The following is a 22,777-nucleotide window of genomic DNA, read 5'->3' as shown; positions in this document are numbered from 1 at the left end:
CGGGTCCATGGGGTTGCAAAGAGTCGGACACAACTCAGCAACGAACACTTTTACTTTCACACACACACACATATATATAAATACACTTGTGTGTTTTAACAGTGAACGTTTAGGTGTGTTTCATTAAAGAATGGATATTTTGCATTCTGAATCTATAACTTAAAAACACTTTTTAAGCTTTATTTCTTTATTTTTGGCTGTGCTGGGTCTCCATCGCTGCTCACGGGCTTTCTCTAGCTGTGGCGAGCAGGGGCTACTCTTCACTGCAGTGAGAGAGCTTCTCATTGTGGTGGCTTGTGTGGTTGCAGAGCACACAGACTTCAGTCGTTGCAGCACTTGGACTCCCAGGCTCTAGAGCACAGACTCAATAGTTATGGCACAAGGGCTTAGTAGCTCAGAGCCGTGTGGGATCTTCCTGGATCAGGAACTGAACCCATGTCTCCTGCATTGGCAGGCAGATTCTTTACCCCTAAGCCACCATGAGAACTTGATAATAATTTAACAGGACAAGATATGAGTTCAGTGCCTGATTCCAAATGACTTACCTGAACTAGCGGAAAATCCCTGTTTTGTCATCTCCCCTCTGACTTCATCAGCCTGAATACACAGGTTTGAGGTCTAACCATCCCAAGAGTGTTCCCCCTTAATTTACTTCTCCAAATATAGCATCACTTGACCTTCGGAGGGGGATTCCTTGAATACACATGTCAGTGCAGACATCAATGAATTGTCCTTTTTAAAAAAGGAAATGTATTTATAAACCCCTTCTGGGGCCATTTCTAAAGAAACTTTTGTTGCAATGGAGTTTAGTTTTGAAACATTTGGAGTTTTTATTTTCTGATGAAGTAAATAGCTGAACATTATTTTTAGACGTTGAGAAATATACACATATACATATGTATTCATATACATATGTATTCATACACATTAAGGCACTTGTGTGTTTTAACAGTTAAAGCTTAGGTCTGTTTCATTAAAAACTAAAGAGTGTGCATTCTGAATTCTTTAATATAATATAAAAGCTTAATTATATTAAACAGGACAAGGTGTGAGTTCAGTGCCTGATTCCATTTGATTTAGCTGAATAGTTGATGGCCATTAATCGTGCATTTTGAATTAAGATTCCCAAAATGAGAAACCCCTATCCAAAGCATCTAGCATGACTCCCATTGGAAAGAAAGACACACAAGTTTCAGAACTAATATAAGGAGCATTAACTAGTGAGTATTTAAGCAGCCTAGGATTCATCACAAGCTTTCTGGAAATGTAGATGGTGCTAGTGGTAAAGAATCCACCTGCCAACTCAGGAGACTTAAGAGATGGTGGTTCGATCCCTAGGTCCAGAAGATCCCCTGGAGGAGGAAATGGCAACCTGCTCCAGTATTCTTGCCTGGAAAATCCCATGGACAGAGGAGCTGGGGGTGGGAGGGAGCTATATTCCATAAGATCATGAAGAGTCAGACACCACTGAGTGTCTGAGTACAAGAAATAATGAATAATGTGTACAAAGACATCTCCCCTAAATATAAGTGCATTCAGTTCAGTCACTCAGCCGTGTCCAACTCTGTGAACCCACGGACTGCAGCACGCCAGGCCTCCCTGTCCATCACCAACTCCTCAAGTTTACCCAAACTCATGTCCATCATGTCGGTGATGCCATCCAATCATCTCATGCTCTGTCATCCCCTTCTCCTCCTTCCTTCAATCTTTCCCAGCATCAGGGTCTTTTTCAATGAGTCGATTCTTCGCATCAGGTGGCCAAAATATTGGAGTCTCAGCTTCAGCATCAGTCATTCCAATGAATATTCAGGACTGATTTCCTTTAGGATGGACTGGTTGAATCTCCTTGCAGTCCAAGGGACTGTTGAAAAGCATCAGTTCTTCAGTGCTCAGCTTTCTTTATAGTCCAACTCTCACATCCATACATGACTACTGGAAAAACCACAGCTTTGACTAGATGGGCCTTTGTTGGTGAAGTAATATCTCTGCTCTTTAATATGCTGTATAGGTTGGTCATAGCTTTTCTTTCAAGGAGCAAGCATCTTTTAATTTCATGGCTGCAGTGACCATCTGCAGTGATTTTGGAGCCCAAAAAAATAGTCTGTCACTGTTTCCATTGTTTCCCCATCTATTTGCCATGAATTGATGGGACCAGATGCCATGATCTTAGTTTTCTGAAGGTAGAGTGGGTTACTTTGAAATTCAGTGTCTTACAACTTGTCTTGCTCTATTATATGAAATCGGTTCAGTTCTGTCCCTCAGCCATATCTGATTCTTTGTGACCCCATGGACTGCAGCACACCAGGCTTTCCTGTCCATCACCAACTCCTGGAGCTTGCTCAAGCTCATATCCATCACGTTGGTGATGCCATCCAACCATCTCATCCTCTGTTGTCCCCTTCTCCTCCTGCCTTCAGTCTTTCCCTGCATCAGGGTCTTTTCCAATGAGTCAGTGCTTCACATCAGGTGGCCAAAGTATTGGAGTTTCATATATATAAAATAGAGTGGCAAATGATTTAACATGTTGCAGTTTTGTTCTTAGTAAAAATAAACTCCTTCTACATTTTACAGGTACTCTTTCACCGTTGTTCTCAATTCTGCTCTGGATAGCAGTGGCAATCTGCACATCTATGCTGTTTTTCTTCTCCAAGCCTGTGGGTATTCGGCCATTTCTTGTGTCAATAATGCTCAGGTCAATATATACAATAGGTCTTGGGCCTACATTAATACTTCTTGGTGCAGCAAATGTAAGTACTTTATTTAGTTTTGTACTGTTTTAGATTAATTAAAAGTGTACTAAATATAAAAATGTAGCTCTATGCTTTAACTCTGTAAATAAATTCTAATTTATTGTGAATCCAAATTAAATTGAGTTTAATGTGTACCTTCTTCATTGACTTTTTAGAGAAAGAAAAAATGGCAAGTGAAAATTTTGTATATTTAGGATGGTAGCATCTGGGTCATGACCCAGTTCTGCAGTCAATTTAACCCAAACCAATTTTAGTGCCTTTGGCATCCTATATGGGCAGCTATTGACAAAAATGACTCTGAACCACTGTTAACTTTCTAAAGTAACTTCTAAATCATCCAAGAAAGATTAAATTATATTCAGTAGAATTTTAGAAGTGAGTATCTTTTATAAAATGGCCAAAGGAAAAGGATCACTATAAGAGAAAATATGAAATTGGGCTGTTTTAATGTGAACATCGCCTATTAACTCATGAAAGGCATAGATGAGATTAAGTTTTTTTCACTGAATTTCAAAATATTAGAACAAGGGAGCACATTTCACAACCTTACTAGGTAAGTTTGGGATAAGTAAGCCAGACTACTATTGCAGATAGCAGTAATTTTGCCCAAGTGATAAAATTTTAAAGGGACTAAACAACTTTCTGTATGGCGCAGATGAAAAGGGACATTAAGAAACAATACATCACCAGGTTGATGAAAGAGCAAGTTGCCATGTAGGCAAATAAATCTTGCTAATATGTCCACTGAATACCTAAGTACTTTCTATGCTTTTAACTGGGTTTCTAGCATAAGGTCCTATATTCTGGTATCTGTGTGTCTGTATCTGGTATCTCCCCTTCTCCATAAGTTCTTAAGAAGAATGAGTAATCATTCAAAGTCCGAAACATGATTGGTACCCAACAAATATTTCTTAAGTAAATTAAGTAATGAGTGAGTAGATGAATGAGTGAAAGATTATCTTTGTATTCTTACACATTTACAGTGCCTCACCATAAAAAATGTGGCAAATATATATTATAAATGAAATAATCAACCAAAGTTTTGAGAATTATAAAGCTGAGCTAGTATGGCCAAATCTATGTTTCTGATCTCTATTATAATTCTTCAAAAATTGAACATGATATGTATGACAGATATATACATATATATATGTATGTATATACATGGATATATACATATATACATATCCACCACACATACATATGTGGTGGATACATATATACATATACATATATGACAGATATACTTATCTGTCTGACCTGGCATGCTATAGTCCATGGGGTCGCAAAGAGTCAGACAGGACAGAGTGACTGAACTGAACTGATATGATGATATATTTATATGTTTATATATGTTAAACTAGAACATTCAGGTCACCATATTACCAACTCAGTCATTGTGAATAAAGTGAAGTATACTATACATACAAAGAGTTTATCAGTAAAAATTCTGTAAAGTACCAAATATATTTTTCTGTAAGTTTCTTGAGGGCAGAGGTTGTCACATTCATAGATATAATCCTGTCTACCTCACTCCTTGCCCCATTTTACTTTACCTTAACACCTAGCACTTAAATATTCAAAAATTGTTTACATGAACTGAACTTGTGCTTTTTGTGCTTTGGAAATAAGCTAATTTTGCAATATTTCCAGCAGGTGAGGTAAGGAATCTTCATGGCTTTGTCTGATTTTTTTCTAAGCCTATTACTACTTCCAGCTTATTATTTTTTTCTTTAAAAAATACAATGACTATTGAACCCTATTATTTGAAGAAGCAAATACTATACATAAACTAGTAGCTGATTCTCAATAAGACATTAATCTAAGTGAGAAAATTCAAATTTGATCAGTGAAATAATAGCTAGACAGTTAGACCCAAATTAACAGCATATATTGGGTCTCCAATAGAGATTTATGTTCTTGTCATCCAGAAGCTTCAAGAATACATAAAGAAATAAGGAATAACATTTTAAAATCTACTGGGAAAACCAAAACATTGGGAGTATTTTCCCCCTCAGGAGACTGGATAAAAAGATAACTTCTGCCTAGTTTGGTGAAAATAGTTCCACCATAAGAAATGACTGTTTGTTTGACTGACAAGTTTTATACTTTAATTTCTTCATGAGAAGAAATCTGCCTGGAGATAAAACTTTCTTATTAACTTTGTCAATCTGTGGGTACTCTAAAAGCGTTCAGAGCATAAAACACTTATTTGCACAACCCCTAAATAATGCATTATTATCTGCCTATCTACAGCATGTTGACTGAAAAAAGAATAATCAGCTTTCGTTTGGGACAAATTAAATGGAATAATTGTAATTTTGATATGATAAATATTGATAGAGTTTTTATCTATAGTTTTGATATTATACAGTTTAATAGAAATGTTTTAGTGAATATCATTTATCTTAACATTTAACGTACAAGATCATTATAGAACTATCTATGGTTTACCATTTCCTAGGAGGTAGGGGGAAAAAGAAAATAAATCAGTTGTGTTTGTACCTTTGATTTTAACATATTTAGTAACTTAATTTGCTCTTAAAACATTGCATTGTATAACAGGTGGAACTATAATTACTAAAGTTATAGGTATCAGAAACAGGGAAAAAATGTCTACCTGAGAGTCAAGACAGTGAGAATCAGAATTTCAGACCTTAGGCAAATAGCATGCCTCTGAATTTCATTCTTTCCATCAGTAAAATGGGTTGTTGAGAAGATCAGTTCAGGAGATTGGCGTGAAGATTTAAAAAAGAACAGCAGCAGTAGTGACGATAAAACAGCAATAAAGGCCAGTGTTTACGAGGCACCTACTATGTGAAGCAGGATTTAGTTGTAGAACGTTGCTGTCGTGATGGTTACGGTGTTTGTGTTCTGGTTCGCAGGAACTTTGTTTCTGACTCGGTGTCTTTCACAGTTTTAAGCAAATACAGAAAGTTCCTTTTTTGGAAAAGGAATCAAGTAGGAGGAAAAGCCTCAATCTGTGTTCTGAGCACTTCATTTTATCAGTTTCTGCTTATTATGATGCTTCATCTTTACTAGGTTCTAAAAATTGAAGTTTTATTTAGCTTGCAGATAGCTTCTCTTGTCTTGTCACAGGGGTTAGTTATCTCAGTAGTTGAGATGCTTAAAAAATTCAAATGTTTTTCTCTGTTATAAAAGCCTATCTTATAATCCAATACAGTTTTCTTCCCACCCTCTCAATTTTAGCTATGGGTACTGGAAATTAACATTACTTTGGCAAATATAAACATTTTTTAACAATTTGGGATCACTTAATTTTTTTTATACCGTTAAACTTATTTGTAAGTCTCATTTTAGTAATGATAATATTTCCAGTTGCATGGGTATTATATAATTTATTTAACCATCCCATTAATTCTTATTATTCATATTTTTTAGATTATTTTTTATAATAAATAATAATACAATATGTATCTGTGAAAGATGTATTCTGAGTCAAAACATTCCTATTCTCTTCGTTTCTCTCTCTCTCTCACACACACACACACACACACACTCTCTCTCTGTTTTTTTCTTATACTCACTGAGGCATCTACTTCTGATATTCAGTTGCAGAGACAGAAAACCGCTCCAGTGCTGGGAGAATACTATTAATAGCATGTGTTGAATTTAGTAAGAGACACTACGGTTTATACCACCCTTGTTTACTGTACTGTTTTGTTGACAATTTAAAAGTTTTCTTGGGTGATTTTGACTACATAACAATTTTGCCTTAGGCTTTGACAACTGGGGAACCTTATCCTGCCCATGTAACATCACTGAAATGGAAATTTTTGAATCAAATAATCTCATTTTTAGTTAGAAAGTTAATGGTTGATGAATATATGGTAATATAGTTAAACTATAGTTCAAGACAGTAAGTTTAGTTTTGCTTTTCAATAAACAATAGACAACCTTCTTTTACTATAATTTATTCCTAGGAAATAAATAGGAACAATGTAAGATGGGGAGGGAATTACCCATCGGGAATACACAGTCAAATAACAAATAGGATAATATAAAGGCAGCTGGAAATTTCTGGGATCACATGAAATAGCAAAATTTAAAGAACACCACTTTGAATTCTAGAGCTATGAGGCACCTTCAGGCTTTTTCCCTTCTAGTCATTACATTTTAGAAATAAGTATATATACATCCTATAGAGACCAGGAGGATTTGCCCAAGTATTTAATGACAGAGATAAGACTGGAGCCCAGGTGGCCCAATTTCTAAGCCAGGGTCTTTCCACTATACTGTGCTGTTAAAAGTTTTACAAAGACATATCAATTAAATGTAATGTATCTGTGAAACTATTGCTATTCTGTATAATTAATTTACTTAGTGAACTTATTTTAGTGTACATTAATTAACAAACGAGCATTAATTTTGCTGTTGTAGAAGACATTCATAAATCATTTGGATGATGTGCCACTTTTAAAAGGCTGTACAGAGAGCTTACATTACTACTTTTTCTCTCCCCCACCCACCACTTTTTCCTCCCAATCATCACATAATTTATCCCATTCTTAATTAAAAATATTATTGTTGCTATTCAGTCACTAAGTTGTGTCTGACTCTTTGTGACCCCATGGACTGCAGCATGCCAGGCTTCCCTGTCATTCACTATCTCCTGGAGTTTGTTCAGACTCATGTCCATTGAGTTGATGATGACATCCAACCATCTCATCCTCTGTCACCCCCTTCTCCTCCTGCCCTCAATCTTTCCCAGCATCAGAGTCTTTTCCAGTGAATCAGCTCTTCACATCAGGTGGCCAAATTACTGGAGCTTCAGCTTCAGCATCAATCCTTCCAATGAAAAATATTGGGTTAGCTAAAATGTTTGTTTGGGTTTTTCCATAAGATCTTATAGGAAACCCAAACAAAACTTTTTAGTCAACCCAAACAACCCAAGTCAACCCAAACAACCCAAACAAAACTTTTTTATCAAGGGCAGCTTTGAAGAATAGACAGAGAACAAAAAAAATACATGGGATAGTTGTGATCATTTATATTGGTATTTGTGTGCTGACTGAAAGGTCCTTTCAACAGCAGTTCAGAAGAGGATGACCTTTTTAAAATTAATTTTTATTGGAGTATAGATGCTTTGCAGAGTTTTGTTGATTTCTGCTGTACGCAAAGTGAATCAGCTAGGTGTTTACACATATCCCCTCTTTTTTGGATTTCCTTCCCATTTAGGTCACTGCAGATTGAGTCGAGCTCCGTGAGCTATATAGTATGTCCTCACTGGTTATCTATTTCATGCATAGTGTAAATAGTGTATACATGTCAATCCCAGTCTCCCAATTCATCCCACTCCCCCTTTCCCTCTTTGGTGTCCATGTGTTTGTTCTCTATGTCTGTGTTTCTGTTTTGCAAATAAGATCATCTGTACCATTCTTCTAGATTCCACATATATGTGTTAATATGCAATGTTTGTTTTTCTGAGGATGGCCTTTTAACCCACCTTGCCTAGTTCCCACACTCCCCATTTATTGTTGCCCACATGGACCCTTGCCATAGAAGCAGTGATTGCCTACATGATGGTATTGACAAATGAAGGACCAGTTAGACAATGTCCAGTAAGTCATGACATGTAAAAGGAGAATGTTCTTGTAACTTCTTTCTTTCCGTGAATATTCCCAGCTTCCATGGAAAATGCTCAGTAAGACTAGTTCACAAATTACAAGGTCATGGGCAGGAAAAACCAGTGTTCAAGTTCTTTCCTACCCAAATCATTTATATTTCACTTATTTCTTCATGGTATGAACACTTAAAAAGACCTAAAATTCCTTGTTTCTGTTCTGCAGAAATAGCTGGCTGCCAATACCAGTATCAATTCCATCAAGAGAGCAGGAGCATGTCCATCAACATCAAACTTTAGGTCAAAGTTCAAAAAAATTAACTTGAAACCAATAAGGCTAATATTTATTTTTCATGCAAAAATGGCAGAGGCCCTTTGAGGCAGAAGTGTGTCCTTGCTTTTGCATCATTTGAGAAGTGAAATATATTGCTCTTTTTGAGAACTTGAATTCAGTATATCCCTTTTACTTAGTATAAAGGATGTGTACATAGTTTTCATGCCTAACTTTTTATGACTCAGTTTAAAGACACAATATATAAATAATTTGTCTGCAGCATATCATTCATCCTTCTGAAAAGTCATAATTTTAATCTTTAACTTCATTTTTGTTGAACTTCTTATTTCTGTTTCATATTAATTATTTGGGTGAATGAATTAAACTTGCTCTTGGATAGTAAGCATAAAAACATCCATTAATACTGTAGCTGTATTTAATAGTAATGTCAAGATATGATGATGCAACACTAGTGAAGTAAAACTTCATTTGACACTATTCAGGTTGTTAGCAAGATGATGAAATTGATAAAGTCAGTTGTTGAGAGGATATTTAATTAACATGGAGCAAACTTAGGAAAGGTTTGAAGCTTTTAATTGCTATGTTGTTGATTTGGATTGCTTATCTTCACAAGGTGCAATGATAAGCCATTTCTCATTTTATCTGTATTGATTTGGACTTCAGAAAGTTGAAGGAAAGATTTTTCAACTTCTCAAATTTTAGTTCTGTCCAAAATGTTATTTATTCTCCTTCTTATGTTATTCCAAATCATTCCATAAGACAATTTCTTTCATATACATTGAAAAATCTGTAGTGTTGCAAGAGCAAGCTGTTTTCCTGAAGTTAGGTTTGGACACATAAAGACAAATATGGTACTGTTAGAAAATTTTTAAGGACTCAGGGAATGATTTGGAAGAACTAACTGAAATTTTTAACCTGTAATTCTTTCCTTGATAACTGAATGGAAAAATTAGTCTTTCCATTGATAAATAATGCAGTGATTCTAGAACCAAATAGATGGCACTAAGTTTATGATAGCCATGTTCTTTGGAAATCATTGCATGCGTCATTGTTATTGCCCAAAAACCTCAGTATAAATTTCTATATTTTAAAATTATGCCACAGAAGGCAATTTTAAATGTAGTTTTAATTTAAATATTAAATATTCTACATGATACCAAGCATAATAAACACTCCAAAATGCTTACTGAATAATTACCATACATACAGCTTAGAAGATACATGCAAGTATTATATTTATTTTAACATAGGTAGATAAATATATATTTTTATGAATGCAGAGTAAATTAAAAAAATAATTTTTAATTGCTTACTTGTTTAAAATAATATTCAGTGGAGAAAATCCAGAATAAAAAAATCCAGGACAAATCTCTGGTTGCTTTCTGAAAATGTATTTTTCTGTTTCATTTACAGTATAATTAAAACGTTGCATGTATTACTTTTAATATGGAAGATATAATAAGTAATATTTCATGAGTCATTGTACTAAGGACTTCATATGCATTATGAATTATTTAATTCTTTGAAGAGTTCTCTGAGGTGGGAATTCCTTTATTCTAATTTTTGAGAAAAAACAACCAAGGCCTATGGTGGCATGGCCTGGATCAGATAATAGTAGTGGGAAAGCTAGGATTTAAATTCAGGTCTGTCTTGATTGCAAAGCTGGGTCTCTTAATCACTCTTGCTCCCTTTTCCTGGAATTGCAGAGAATACAAGGTTTGTCTGTCTGGTGTTTACATGTAGATTTGTAAGCAGTGTTGAAAAATTACAAAATGAGAAATCATCAAAGAAAACCACAGACTTTGTGAATAATAGGTTTTGTCAATGACCTGCTATTTTTGTGAGCTTCACCAGTATGAGTAAGACAATAAAATCGAATCTTTTCCTCCCTTTAGCTTTGTAATAAAATAGTGTTTCTGGTGAGTTTTGTTGGAAATCGTGGTACATTCACCCGAGGCTACCGAGCGGTCATCCTGGATATGGCCTTTCTCTACCACGTGGCATATGTCCTGGTTTGCATGCTGGGTCTCTTTGTCCATGAATTCTTCTATAGCTTCCTGGTGAGTACATCTCTATGTGGACGGTCACTGCTGAAAAACATACACAATGCTGCTGCTTCTTATGCTTTTTCCTTTGATTTTTTTAAGCAGAGTCTGGCATTGAGGACAAATTATGTTATTTTTAGACTTGCCTAGGAAAATCATGCGTTGCTATTATTTTTAGTCTTTTTCTCTGAGATACTACATAGGTGGTGCAATTCTTTATGTACTCTTTGAGACCCAGCTCTTGACCCAGGCTTCGTGTAGCAGGCTGCTTTGGGTTTTGGGCACATCATATTAGCTTAGAGATTCTTGAGCAAGAAAAGGGATTTATTTTCTTGATACTGAATTCATTGTATTTATTTATAATCCCACATATTTTGTATATCTTTAAAATGGCATATAAATAAGCTGAGAGGGAAAGCCGACAAAGCAAAAAGACAATGAGTTGTTTTAAGGACAGTCATAGTTTCAGATTTAACATGGCATTGTTGTTAAACTTATTTACATATATCTATTCATTAGATGGACTCGCAGATTTCTTCTAAAGTTGTATTTTGGTTTTGGTTTTGTTTTTTGTTGATTATCAGTTTTCCTTCCTACATATATGTTCTCTAGCCATAAGCCAGGAGAGGAGTCGATACAAGTATATGATAATGTTTTAGAGCATATGATAATGTTTTAGAGCATTACCAGGTTAGCATTATGATGCCATGAGAGCAATTTCTTTATATCTTTAGCTCACAGCTGATGTGCAGAGGAGAACACTACCCAGTAAAATAATTCCTAATAAACAAGCTGAAGATCTAAAAACATTATCTTGACTGGTTTGCTTTGTTCATGAGAGGCAAATCCATAGTTTCCTGCTGTCCTGTTATCCAGAACAGCCATGTAGGAGGATTCAATAAGAGGCTACATTTTCATTTACCCTAAAGCAATCGAAAGAGCCACAGTGAAGAGTGGATTTGTCCCTTATCAACATAAGGATACAAAATTATATTCTAGGCAGTTAAGTTAGATTAGTATTCAGCAATCAAAAGTAGATTTTTTTTTTTTTCCTGATCCAGGGATGCAAATGAATATCTTCTCTGCTCTGATTCACCATAAAACTTCCATTTCAAAAAATCTGCCTATGATATTTAATGATATTTAATAGACAAGTTATAGCATGTATTATATATAATAGCTTATACCCAGAACCTTTCTTGACTGTAATATGTAAAATTTATGACAGTGTTTTTTGTGCTTCGGCCTCCCTATTTATAAAATGGATAGGTTTAGTATGAGAGACTAGTGATACCAAGACCCATTAAAGAAATAATATGAAAAACATGTGAAATGATGTATGTAACTCTGCATTACTGAAGGGAAGGTTTTTGACAAAATAAAGGTATATTTGAATTATTATATGAGTTATTAATAGTAATATTACTTTTAATTTGTGTTAATCTTATTTTCTATTTGCATTTTCCTCATCTTTCATCTCTCAAATTGTACAACACTGATGCTAATTTGTCTTCATTGGGTTGATTATAAAAGAGTATATTTCATTTTCATGTTTAGAGTACTAGAAGGACATTTTATTGAATGTAGTGCTAAAATGGTATTTCAATGTATTTTTAAGTATTTTTATATTTTAAAAATATATGAATATGCACTCTCAGTTATGTCCACAAATGCCCGGGCATCCTTTAACCAGTAATAAAAACCGCACTCTAGATTTTCAGAAATAAACAGAAGGAACCATTCATCTGTCTAATGTTAATACCTTTGCCTTCTCAAACTTCTGATTCCATACATATGGAATGGGGCCCAAAAGTATGTACTTTTTAGCAAGCATCCCATCAGCTTCTGAAAACTAGAAACTTTCAGAAGCTATCCAGAAATGAACTGGATATTTTGCCAGACCTTTTCTTTCAGCCACTGTTCAACTGAGGAACAGTCTCCTTTCTGTCAACTAAATGTTTAAATAAGTTAAATAAGCCAGGTCAATAATTTGGAAGCTGAATCAGCATTGCTTAATTTGTCTTCATGGAAGAATATGGACTCTATTTCTAAATGTTATAGCTCCCTTCTGAGATAAACAGATAGCAAAATAGTTAAGCACATGTTTTTCTATTTGACCATCATAAAATATCAGTGTCTTAAGGTGAGCAAACAAGTCAGTATCTTTATAGCAATTATTTGCACAGCTGCAATTAAATTGGTAAGTAACCATATAAGCCTCAGTACTTAGAAAAACAGTGTACAAAGCCCTGATGTTTCTGAAAGGATGAGTGACACTGATAATTGATCATTTAAACCAGTTCAGAAATTCTCATCTCTGCCCACAGATAGTAGAAGACAAACCCAATTATTCCAGTGTTAAAAATACTCTTCATTTCCATACTGCTATTTATGGCTTCTTTAAAGTAACTGTTAATTTATTGCTTTTAGTCAGCCTTGATAATAAGATAGGTACTTTCTGATGTTTAATTTCAACATTATAATATAACAATAAAATTTTCCTTAATGTTGACAACAGATAGCAAACACATACCTAGGTTCTTAATTAGAGCATAGATTTTCTACTATTAATACAAAATTGATAGTAACCCATTAGAGGAAATAAATTAGCACTGTGTATTATACTTTTGTTTCCACAAGTATATACTGAAGTAACAGATTTTGCCCTCATTCTACCTGTTTAACTAAGAAAGATGCTTACGTTTCTCAAATATTTTTAAATTGCATACTTTTTCTATTAATATTATAGTGGGCTCATAAAATTGAATTCTTGTCATCTCACCTGTAATCCCTTAATTAAACAATACATTGAATGAATCTGTCAATTATTCATCACTTAGGTGAACGTAATTCAGCATTTCACATTAGCTATTTTACATATTCCAGAGGCAACTGCAGAATATTAGAAAGACTAAAAATAGGGAATAAGCAGCTAAATTGATTACATATAATATAATTCTAAATTCAAATTTGGATTTGCTTTATTGAAAAGCAATTTATTAATACATTCCAACTGGAGAAGAAATACCTATCTTGGTTCATTTTTAAGGTATTATTTATATTGTTATTCTCTCATGGATAAACTAAAATGGCTGCATTTGTATTTGTGATTACCCTTCTATTTATTCACTTGTTGCTTCACTGCATTTTTTCCCCTGCCTTTGTTTTCTTTTTTTTTTCTCTAGCTTTTTGATTTGGTATATAGAGAAGAGACTCTGCTCAATGTCATAAAAAGCGTCACACGGAACGGCCGATCCATTATTCTAACTGCGGTCCTTGCCCTCATCCTTGTCTACCTGTTTTCCATTATTGGGTTCCTTTTTCTGAAGGATGACTTCACTATGGAGGTGGATAGGCTGAAAAACAGAACTCCCGTCACAGGTAATGCAAACAGTTAATATCCTTACAGAATTCGCAGGTTTGATCCCTGGGTTATGACGATCCCTGGAGAAAGAAATGGCAACCAACTCCAGTATTCTTGCCTAGGAGACCCCATGGTCAGAGGATCCTGGTGAGCTGCAGTCCATGGGATGGCAAAGAGTCTGACATAGTGACTGAACATGCACAGTTTGTACACAGCTTGTTAAGAGGATCATAGATAAACACTAATGGAGGCAATGTTTTCTTTCATTGCTTTGAAAACATTTTCTTATTCACTAAGAGCTCATGAGTGTGAAATACCCATGGGCTATATGTTAGCTGACTGTGTGTACTATTTAGGGAAGTCTTTGTACAAGAAGTATCACATAAGCTCCGTCTCAGTACAGAAGTTTCAACAGTTGTTGACTGTATTCCAGGAGACAGTTGACAATTTCAATTCAGGTTAACCGCTTTGAGATTCTTTTCCTTCTTCCCTCCTCTTTTTCCCTTTGTTGGATATCTCTACCAAGAATATCCAGCATCATTCACAACCATTATTACATACATGTTTTCTCACAGTACATTATATTATACTGGAGTAATTGGAAAGTATAAATGCTTCAATTTGGAAGCCATCAGATAGAAAATTTAGTATAGGAAAAATGCTCAAAGTATTGTTGTTAATACTGTCAGAATTAAGACTGTCCATGAGTCTGTGGCTGTCAGAATTTCTGTGTGATATTTATTTTTGTTGTCTGACTGGTTAGGCATGCCCCATTTATACTCACTGTGATTCTTGAGATGTGAGGGGTGATTCTTTCCATTTACTTTGGATTTTTTACTTATTATGTTCCCTAATGATTTCTTTTTTCCCTTTTCCCTACATTTGTTGTTTTGGTTAAATTTCATTCTTACTCTTATTTCACTCTCCTGTTTTGCTAGATGGACGTCATAGTTACTGCACTTTGCTAACACTTTCTCTGGGTGATTCCATTGCCTGTGGATTGCAGGGAAGGGAAGCCACAAAATGACTCTCTCTTTCTTCAAACCATCAAATTTAAAAGCAGGATTTAATTAGTGGTGCTTTTAAAATATGGGATAATTAAATAGCATTTAAATCAATTAGAGTCTAAGTGATCAAAGCATAGAATAGAAACATCATATACATAAGTTGAAAGTTATTAAGCTTGAGACTGAATTTCAGACCTAGGTAGTAGTCTTTGTTCACAGCCACATTGTACATTTTCTGTTATGACCTTTCTTGTTCTTCCTTAAATGTTTCTTTATCCAGAGATTTATAGGTATAAATATTTATAGGAAAAGCTTATCTATACAAATACCCCCAAAACTCCACTTGTACTAAACTGTGAATTCCTATTCTCAAAAATCTTTGTCTTAAGTATTTACTAGGCATAATCATATTGATTTATTCAATACAGAATAAGTCTAACCCTTAGGCATCATAATTTCTGAATTCAAATGTATGTAGTCATTATTGTTTCATGAATCTTGTAGTAAATAATTTTAATTGTGTTATTTTAAAAGTAGGTTAGTGTCATTATGGATATATTTTCCTTAGAAATATTATATTTTTTAAGTCTTTTTTTTTTTTGCAAAATAAGTATCACAAACTAAAATGTCAAGATCTTCACTAAAAATATCTATGCGTTTATATGAAAACTGTTAAAGCATTTGTAAATGCTATGCAAATCTAGCACTCAAAACCAGCTAACCAAGTTAAACTTTTGATTCTTCAAAGACTGAGAACTTTTTGTTTCATAGAGAGTGTATGTATGTGATACCATTTCCTTGGAAAATCACTCATATTTACCTTATTGTTCATTGTTCAGTCGCTCTGTCATGTCCAACTCTTTGCGACCCCATGGACTGCAGCACGCCAGGCTTCCCTGTCCTTCACTAACTCCCAAAGTTTGCTCAAAATCATGTCCACTGAGTTGGTGATGACATCCAGCCATCTCATCCTCTATCGCCCTCTTCTCCTCCTGCCCTCAATCTTTCCCAGCATCAGGGTCTTTTCCAATGAGTCAGTTCTTCACATCAGGTGGAGCTTTGGCTTAATTTCTAATTCTATATATTATGGCTGTTAGTACATAGCATAAAAATGTATTCTTTCAGTTACTGAACACTATTTTCTTCCAGAGTTGAGTGAAATTATCAAAGATACACATCTGGAGAGCAAGTGAAACTGGAAGTATATAAATACACAACCCTTCAGCAAATGTGAAGAGTCAGGGAGCAAAGAGGAGGTTGAGATTCTAGAGTGAATAACAGGAGCATCACAGGCATGTGGGAGAAGAGGGGACCAATAATTTGCCGGTGGCCTTGGGAATTTAGCACAATGCAGATCCCACCTTTGGCACCAGTAGAATCTGACTCTGTAGATGCAGGAGGCTCCATTTGACAGTGTTCAGGGGAATCCGTGTCTTAGATGAGCCCAAGAAGTTGGAGAGAAGGTGGTGTTGACAAGCGGAGGTTCCAGTGTCTCCCCTGCTACCCCTCTTCCCCCTCCTCAGCACTGGCCTCCTGTTTCTCACCCTCCTTTCCTCTTCCCAGAAAACTGGAGAAACCTTCCAGATGGCTTCAGATGGCATCCTCTCTTCTGCTCGTCCATGTCATTCATTCCAACCATGGCTCTGGTTCTGTGTCTTACAGGTTCAAAACCTTGCTGGGTCCTGGGCTGGCTGTGGAATGCTTTGTTTAAAATCCTCAGCCGGGAAGCTCTGCCTAGTCTGTGCCTTTGCGGTGCCCTTTTTCATACACCTTGTTCCTGGAGCTGCAGCCTTTTCTCTCTACCTGTGTAAATCCTGACTCCTCAAAATGGATCTTTTTCTGAAAAGCGTTGTATTTTCCTTTCTAGAATTCACTTCTCCCTCTCCTGATGTCCTGCTTCACTTCACCTGTACTTCACTTCCTTTATTCGACTATAACTATGTCTGTATGTCTCTGTGTTCCCTAATGGATTGTGGGTTCTTCAAGGCCCCAACTCTGAGCCCCCAGAGCCTAGCACAAAGCGAGTAAATATTTACTAATTTAAGGGAATGGCTATAAGTGACACTCAGGAACCTCGCCTCTCTTTCTCTGACCACCTGACTCACACTACACCTGTGATATACCCACCAAGCTGCCCCAGTCAGGGTGCGGGGAGAGACGGGGGCGAAATCGGTGACCTCCTTCCTCAGGGACCTCAACTGTCTCATCTCCAGGGCTTGTGTCAGCAGCAAACCCAGGCCTAGTCCCTCTCCTCATCATATGTCTGAATTCCAGCCACCATTCCCCATCTCCACCCTCTCCTCATTAAACAACCAGGCTAACCTTGGGGGGTGCTGCACTGAAATGCATTTGAATATTTTTTTCAGTGTATAAAAATGAATGGATGGAAAAGGAAATGGCAGCCCACTCCAGTATTCTCTCCTGGGAAATCCCCTGGACAGAGGAGCCTGGCAAGCTATAGTCCATGGCGTTGCAAAGAGTTAGACACAACTTAATGGTTTAACAACCAGGAAGACAATAAACCAAATGTGCTTGGGGGCGGGGGAGAAAAAGTGACCCAAATCCTCTCCCTGTATCTTCCAGACTTTCCTTGATGGCTTCGTGTGATAAATGGGTTTGAGAGGAATGAACCTCTTCACTTTGTAACTAACAACAAACTATGTGAAACTTTTTTACGCAGAGAAGGTTGCTATTTTATGTTACCTCTGGGCCAGGGAGATAGGTGGTAAGCCAGCAAGCAGATGGATCCTTGGGGACTAAGGAAGAAAAGGAAGATCCTGAAAGGGAACTGACAGATGATTCTTGCTTCCTTGAGATGCTTTATGCCCTATTCCCAGGAGCCCACATTTTACTGTTAGAGCCGTCACCTCCAGCCATGGGCATCAGTGGCTGAAAGCTCATGCGGTGCCAACAACACTGGGGGACCGTGTTGCTGGCATTTCCAAGCCACAGCCCTGAATGCATTTGGCCATGGGAAACTTGTTATACAGGGTGGTTAGCGCCTACAGAATTATTAATACTTTATCTCAGCTACTTTACAAAGATAGAGGCTTTTAGTGGGTTGGCCCATGAACCTATTCTCTATTTATAAAATTGCTTCAGTAGGCAAAACTGTATTCAGAGTTCCACACTAACTTAACCAAAAACTTGAGGAATGCAGCTCATTTGGAGTAATAGCGCCCTTTATGTATGTGCCTTTGTAATTGTCTGCTCATTTCTTGTCACCTGTATATTCATCTCTATACCATGTCTCTGTTGTGTGTTCTCAGGGAGCAATGCAGTTCCTACTATGACTTTAACTTCAATCCTGAGTACATGCGAAAAGGACAACTGCTCACCTACAATACCAGCTTCAAATACAGGTTTGTAAAAGGGCCTCCAGGACAGCATGAACTCAATGATTCTGAAGTTATATTTAGTTGATTAAGTTATTACAGCTTGAGGCTTCCCTGATGGCTCAGTCGGTAAAGAATCCACCTGCAATGCAGGAGACCAGGGTTCAATCCCAGGGTTGGAAAGAGCCCCCTGGAGTTAGAAAGTTGCTCTGAAAATTTCATGGTGAGTTGAAATAGAACAGAGGGTAAAAGAACCTAAAAGTTTCAAACTAGAGAAAGGATTCTCATATCCAACATTTTGTATTCTCACCCTGTTCTTTATATCATTTCTAATCATGAGAATTTTTCAGATTTACTCTGTGGTACATACTGCTAAAAATGCTGTTACTATATTGCAAAACCATATTGCACTAAGCAAGACCCTTCCCACTGTATAGCCTTTCACTAAGAGTGTATTACCTTTAACAAAAGAATCCATCCATTAACAAAGAATGGAAAAGCATGAGTTTAGAACTCAAAAGGCTTGGTTATAATTCCTCATCTGTTGCTTTCTAGATTTAGGTCTTGGATATGTTATGTAAATTTCCTAGACTTTGTTCAAATGGCTTGTCCTAAAAGAGAAGGAGGAAGGAAAGGAGGCAGGCAGGGAGAGAAGGAGGTGATAGATGATAGATAGATAGATAGATAGAGGATAGATAGATAGATAGATGATAGATAGATAGATAGGGCTTATGATATTTTCTTGCCTGCAAAGGGACAAATGTAACCATACATGCAAAAATTTTTTTAAACTACATTGTCTTAGGATGTGGCAGGAATTTGGAAACTAGGGCATATGTGAAATTTAATGAATTGTAGAAGGAAATAGTGATCTATTTCCAGAAGCAGCAGAGATTTAGGAGGTGTTTAGATATTCCAAGAGTTCTATGTATATAAAAGGAATGGATTTAATCTCTGTGATATCTCCAAAAGGCAAAATTGGACTCGGAGAGAGTGAGGGAAGCAAGAGTTAAGCACGGCATAAGGATGGATTTCCTCACGTCCATCCAGAAGGACATTGTTTAGTCATAACAGTAGAGGATTTTTTCCCCAAGTTGCTTCTTACCATATGATGTTGAACTACTGCTTGAAGTCCCAACAAAAACGAACAATCCCTTCTACTGACGAAATGTTTCATTCTCTATGACCTAAACGGCGAGTTAAACACATGCATATGTTCCATTGTGCTTCGAAGGTAGCTCAGTGGTAACGAATCCGCCTGCCAGTGCAGGAGATGCGGAAGATGCAGGTTTGATCCCTGGGATGGGACGATCCCCTGAAGGAGGGCAGGTCCCTGGGTAGGGAAGATCTCCTGGAGGAAAGCATGGCAACCTACTCCAGTATTTGTGCCTAGAAGATCCCATGAACACAGAAGCCTGGCAGGCTACAGTCCATAGTCAGACACGGCTGAGCAAAGCACGCGCGCATACGTTGCATTCCCATGTGCCAGCATCTCTAGGCGCTGTGAGCAGTGACCACTCGGATGTCTTTTCTCCCTGACCTCCTGGGTACCCAGGTCAGGCCTATAAACCACAAACCAGTCTGTCCTCTCTTTGTGTAGCTTTATTGCGCTCTGCAGTTTCTGAAATCCCGTTACATGCCTCCTCGGGCTTGTACGCCTCCAGTTTCTTCATTCTTCCGTATGTATTATGGCCGTGACTCTTCATGTAACACTCCAAGGCAAGAGGTTGAATGGGAGGATCATTTTCAGGATAGTGCAGTTTGTAGTCACACCACACTCTTGACCCATATTTGACTGACTCTCAGTTAAAATGCCATTCTTCAGTGGTTCAGCCATCAAGCCATAAATGCCTATTCTGTAGTCACGTAATTGGGAGTTTGGGATTTCATGTATAAAACCATGCATTTATATATTTCTGCCAACCCATAGCCCCAGGCTGTCCCAGTTTTTCCTGTGAATAGAGGAGGGGCATCTTGACCAGATGGTCTCTAGGCTTCAGGTCCCTTCCAGTGCTCACGTACCAGGAGCTCGTGGGGTCCTAATGCATCCTGATTCTGTTAAGCAGTATATTCATTTTCTCTCATGTCATTGTCAAGTCTGATAAGCTCTAGAACAGGGGTTAGCAAACTTGGCCCATGGGGAAATCTGAGAAAAAAACATGTCAAATGTCACTTGTTTCTGTACAGCTCTCGGGCGAAGAATGTTTGCAACTGAATTCATTGATTTTATTTATAATCCCAAATATTGTATGTATCTTTAGGATGGCATATAAATAAAATAAGAGGGAAAGTCAACTCAGCAAAAAGAGAATGAGTTGTTTTAAGAACAGTCTTAAAGTTTCATATTTAATATGTAGCTGTTGTTAAACTTACTTACATTAAAGAAAAAGATGCATTGGAGACTATGTGTAACCTACAAGGCCTAAAATATTTGTCTTGTGGCTCTTAACAGAGTAAATTTTGCCAACCTCTAGAAGATTTTCATGAAAGGTGCTAGAAATGTTACATGGAGACAGTGCTAAGAACGGAGTCCTTGGCATACAGTCGCTGAAAACATACTTTCAGATTGTTGTAGGCACGTTTTGTGCATTATTCACCCACAAAGAAATCTATCTTAAATAAACTACCATTTAGCCCATGTTCCTCTATCTTTTTAAAAAAGAATATGACATGAGGCTCTTTCTTAATGCCTCCTTGCCAAAGCCTGGATACGTAAAATCTGCCAGTATTCTCAATTTGAGGTTAGTCAAAACCCATACTGTCTTCTCTTGATCCTGACTCCTTCCCACACTATCCTTTTAATGACATCTCTTATCTGGGGGAATCAGCATTAATCTTATTTGTCATAGTTTGCAGAGTTCATCATGCTATCAAATTCAGGTTTATAGATCTTTCTCTTCTCTTGCCATTATCCATGATTCAAAAAATCACAGACAGCTATTTCAAAGATGTAGACTCAGTTTAAGTAGCTGGCTAAATTTAAATAGCTCTTGGGATCTTTTGGCCACCTTGAACATCAATTTATTTTCTTAAGTACTTGTTACTTCTTCAATTCAACATTCTTTCTCCTTGACAGAATATGAAAAAAAGTATGTTAAAAAATTTACTTTCTTGTTAGCAGAAGTATTTTAATAACATGATCTCAAGTAGAGTAACCCTGTTCCTGCCTTGTTACTGTTGTTGTTCAGTCGCCAAGTCGTGTCCAACTCTTTGTGACCTCGTGGACTGCAGCATGCCACGCCTGTCCATCCCTCACCATTTCTCAGAATTTGCCCAAGTTCATGTCCACTGAATCAGTGATGCCATCCAACCCTCTCATCCTCCGTTGCCCTCTTCTCCTTCTGCCTTCAATCTTTCCTAGCATCAGGGTCTTTTCCAGTGATTGGGCTGTTTGCATCAGATAGCCTAACTATTGGAGCTTCAGCTTCAGCATCAGTCCTTCCAATAAGTATTCAAGGTTAATTTCTTTTATGAAAAGGAAAAAAAAAATATTTCCTTTTTTAAAAAACAAATATACTGTAACAGTGATCTGATTTTGAGAGGAAAATATTGGTTTGCCAGTAAACCAACAAAGAAATAGTGTCCCTTCTGCCAGAGTCTGTAAAGGGGGCTGGCCCAGCATAGCAGCCGAGCATCAGTGGTGCTTGTCCTCCACTCAGCATCCAGAAGCTCTGAGATGCAGTGTGAGAGCCGTGGGACCCCGCTTTCCGAGAATGAGGTCCTCCAGGTCATACGTGTGTGCACACACCCCAGGATGTGGCTGTCCAGCTCTGGGCAAGTCTGCGAATTTTAGGCTTTTTACAGTTCCCCAGGCCTTGTTGTAGATGCTCAACCAGCTATTCTGGTGTCATTGTTTCACATATTCTCATTAATTGTGATATTTTGACCTTAACATTTAACACAATGAAGTGTTTTTGTAAATTAGAAATTAAGCCAAATCAGTACAGATCCTCAGTGATGACAATGATATATTAATAATTATGAAAACCTTGTGTATTCATTCATTTATTCATACAACAGTATCTGTTGAACCTCTGTTATGGGCCAACCATCATGGTGGGTATTCAGGACAGTGTTGAATAAAAGATAATCCTGGATATTATAGAATTTATAAAATAGTGAGGGAAGCAAAGTTGCAAAATATGGTACTATGATGTGGTGCTATGATAGGTAATCACAAGAGAGCCTGACTGCCGACTGTCAGAGAATCCCTTCTGAGGAGGGATTATTTACCCTGAGATTTGGAGGATAAAAGGGGGCCAGTCAGGCCAAGAGGAAGAAAAAGCCACCTAGACACAGGGAACAGCATAAGTGAAAGCCTTGAGGCATGTTCAAGGATAGAAAAATGCTACTAACTATCCTTATATTATAGGTAGAAACACTGAAGGACAGAGCCA

The 22,777-nt window shown here is 37.0% G+C and overlaps 1 protein-coding gene across 3 annotated transcripts in view; it reads left to right on the top strand.

Annotated features, from left to right (window-relative positions):
• The window catches only part of ITPR2 (inositol 1,4,5-trisphosphate receptor type 2), a 563,379-nt gene that overhangs the window by 456,615 nt on the left and 83,987 nt on the right, over positions 1-22,777 (top strand). For all 3 annotated transcript variants that reach the window (XM_043881798.1, XM_043881799.1, XM_043881800.1), the window contains 4 exons: positions 2,572-2,747; positions 10,525-10,689; positions 13,860-14,055; positions 18,315-18,407. In XM_043881798.1, coding sequence (XP_043737733.1) covers positions 2,572-2,747; positions 10,525-10,689; positions 13,860-14,055; positions 18,315-18,407 — 630 coding nt within the window. The remainder of the gene's footprint in view (positions 1-2,571; positions 2,748-10,524; positions 10,690-13,859; positions 14,056-18,314; positions 18,408-22,777) is intronic.

This window comes from Cervus elaphus, chromosome 22, assembly GCF_910594005.1.
Source record: "Cervus elaphus chromosome 22, mCerEla1.1, whole genome shotgun sequence".
Taxonomy (NCBI): domain Eukaryota; kingdom Metazoa; phylum Chordata; class Mammalia; order Artiodactyla; family Cervidae; genus Cervus; species Cervus elaphus.
The sequence above is the reverse complement of the archived record's forward strand: the minus strand, read 5'-3'. Positions and strand labels throughout refer to the sequence as shown.